Source organism: Penaeus monodon, chromosome 15 (assembly GCF_015228065.2).
Source record: "Penaeus monodon isolate SGIC_2016 chromosome 15, NSTDA_Pmon_1, whole genome shotgun sequence".
NCBI classification, from domain to species: domain Eukaryota; kingdom Metazoa; phylum Arthropoda; class Malacostraca; order Decapoda; family Penaeidae; genus Penaeus; species Penaeus monodon.
The window spans coordinates 31,805,982-31,808,918 of record NC_051400.1 but is presented as its reverse complement, the minus strand read 5'-3'; the positions used below and the strand labels follow the sequence as shown (position 1 = coordinate 31,808,918).

Sequence of the window (2,937 nt, the reverse complement as noted above, 5' to 3'; positions counted from 1 at the left end):
CCTCTGATTTTGTTGAGATAGTAGTCATCTCGCTCATCACAGTACAGTTTTGTGAGTTGTTTTGCCTGACCAGGAGCCAAGGGCATCATGACCTCAGCCTGGCATATCTCCCTCTCTTCACCATGGTCAAGCACACAGCGACTTGGGTCAGCAATAGGCAAGTACTTCTTGCAGTGGGTCTCAGCCAACTCAACTTCCAGAAGGTATGTGATTCCATGTGCCTGCTGCAGAGCGAGTAGGCAAAAATTGGATATAAAAAGTTCTTTTTAAAACTCTAATGGTATACATAATTAAAAATGTAAGGCTGAAGAATTGTCACACAGCAATGTATATCACTTCAAGTCAACTCTAAGTTATAATAGCTAGTTTAACATTAACTCAGCAATGAGTTTCAAGTATGAGAATATATGAATAAAAAAAATTAGATGGCATATTTGATTTTCTACTTTTCAAAAAATAAATATTCAGAAATGAACAACATAATGAGATCAGACACTTATTTTCACCCACACTACCATCCTAATTTCTACTTCACTACATACCTGCATGTTGGCACTGACAACATCAGTCAGTACGTAAAGTTCATCCTCATCCCCACGAAGGTTATATTGCTCAACAACAAAAGCAGCAGCTTCATGCACCTTTGAGTCATTGAGAGCCAAAGGCTGAGCTCCTGGAATGTTTGCATTGCCTTGTGGGAGGTTCAAGAATGGATGATCCATCAGGTCAACTGAACTCAAGGTTGGCATCAGTGTCTGCAAAACATAAAAGAAGCAAAAATCTATATTTAGTGGTTATAACCAATAATTAAATCTAAATCATAATAGTTATCACACTTATGTATTGGAAGTATAAGGAGGATGATGCATTGTTATAGGATTTGCTTACAGACAACCTAGTTCATAGTACACGTCATTACTGAAGCATGCTTTAGTATGCTTCAGGATCCATTTTAATATTCATTGACTGCTTTACACAGAAAATGGATAATCTGATATCTCACTAGATCACAGATGTTCTCAGACAAACACACAAGAGCTCCTTCAAATTTATAATGGATTTTCCTCTACGTACCTCCCTCAAATAGTCATCTAAATCATCACAGGTAAAGGAAACCAGTCTCTGGTTCCCTGGTGCTGGAACACCTGGTTGGACAAGCACTTCAGCTTTGCACACCTGCAAATATAAATTATATGTCAGTATACAGTTTTCCTGCCACTTATCCTTTTTTCACCATTATCAGTACACTGATAAATTGCTGTCTTGGTCTTGCATATCAAATCAGCACACTTACATGACAAAACAAAAGAAAATACTATTGAATTTTCTTTAGGAAGCCCAAACATCTTACCTCATGATCTTCTGAGGGATTAATGATACAGTGTTCTCCATTGCCTAGAGTTGGGTCCAGCTTGTGGCAATTGGTCTCAGCCAACTCAACTACCACACGATACATAGTTCCTCCCACATTCTGAAAAGAGCAAAATATTTTGTGAATATAATAGAATCTCTTTCTGAAATAGTAAAAACATATTCACGGAACAGAAAAAATGAAAAATGGAGTATTTTACATAGACTAACCTGTGAAGATGCCTCATGGAGCTTGACAAATTTGTAATATTCATCATCGTCTTCTCGTCTGTTGTATTCTGCCACAACCAATCTGGCGATCTCTAGTGTTTGTGGATTGATTTCTAATGGTTTCTGACCACTGTTTGTTTGAGGACTTGTCCTGAATGTAGTGCCTACAGAGGGTGGTGCTCCAAGACCCGTTCCCAGTGCCACAGGAACAATGAACTCATCTTGGGTGGAAGTTGGGTAGTCATCTTTATCATAACACCTGAAGGGAAGACATTCAATTATGCACTGAATTTCTAAAATTAGCCTACAATCTGATGAGATGAACATAAACAGTAAATGAATAAATGCAGGAGAGCTGTATAAGGTGCTTTTTCATCTCAGGCACTTACTGTGAGGCTACAAGGTCACGTGACGGAACCCATGGTTGATCTACCACATGGAGATCGCAAATCTCTGTCTCTTCAGTTACATCTTGAGGGCAGAAAGTGCGGTTCACATCAACACCAGTCAGCTGTTTCTTACAGTGTGTCTCAGCAAGCTCAATAGTAAGATAGTACTTCACACCAGCTACCACCTGGAGGTAATATAAAGTGATAAATACCATTATCAATAAAAAAAAAAAAAGCAGTGATTACAAAATCAAAAATATTAAAACAATGAAAGAATTAATAAATAAAAAAATAAACAGAATATCTGACTGGCTCTTCACGTACCTATCACAAGAAACACAATGAAGAATCAATAATGATTAACCTAATCTTACCTGAGTCTGGGCCTTGACAAGTCTAAGAATCATGTGCAGTTCATCCTCATTTGAGGCTCTGTCATATTCCTTCAAAGCAAAGTCTGCAATCTCCAAAATGGTTGGGTCATTGAGAGGGGCAGCTTGAGGACAACCCAGGCAAGGAGCACGTACAGGCACTACCAGTTCTTCATCAACACTTCGCTGAAAGATTAACAGAATTCCACATCACCAAAATAAAATAAACACTATTAATTTTTCATTCTAAAGTTATTTAACTCCTGTAAACAGTCAAGAAAATAACTAAGAATAGCTGAACCCTTACCCTTCTCTCACACTTGATGTCATCATCATCCTCAACAACAGGAACAACATCGAGACTGGCAATCTGGTTAGGATTGTGAACAACAGTCACTGAGCATATGTAGTGGTCACGGTGGTTGTCGCGTGGGCAAACCCTGGGGTCAGTCTTCTCATCAGGAGACCTCAAGCAAAGGTTGAAACCATACTCTACATTCACCTGCACCTGAGTCATATTTTGCACTGGGTCGAACTGAAAAGGAAAGGAGACTAATCAAACTATTTATAACTTGGTGTTTAATCCTTGCCAGCAG

The 2,937-nt window shown here is 38.7% G+C and overlaps 1 protein-coding gene across 2 annotated transcripts in view; it reads right to left on the bottom strand.

Moving 5' to 3' along the window:
* LOC119581949 overlaps positions 1-2,937 on the bottom strand; it is a 23,796-nt gene that overhangs the window by 9,403 nt on the left and 11,456 nt on the right. For both annotated transcript variants that reach the window (XM_037930128.1, XM_037930129.1), the window contains exons 4-11: positions 2,649-2,876; positions 2,345-2,527; positions 1,971-2,155; positions 1,582-1,840; positions 1,352-1,471; positions 1,075-1,176; positions 543-755; positions 4-224 (exon numbers count right to left, since the gene is read on the bottom strand). In XM_037930128.1, the coding sequence (XP_037786056.1) occupies positions 4-224; positions 543-755; positions 1,075-1,176; positions 1,352-1,471; positions 1,582-1,840; positions 1,971-2,155; positions 2,345-2,527; positions 2,649-2,876 (1,511 nt within the window). The remainder of the gene's footprint in view (positions 1-3; positions 225-542; positions 756-1,074; positions 1,177-1,351; positions 1,472-1,581; positions 1,841-1,970; positions 2,156-2,344; positions 2,528-2,648; positions 2,877-2,937) is intronic.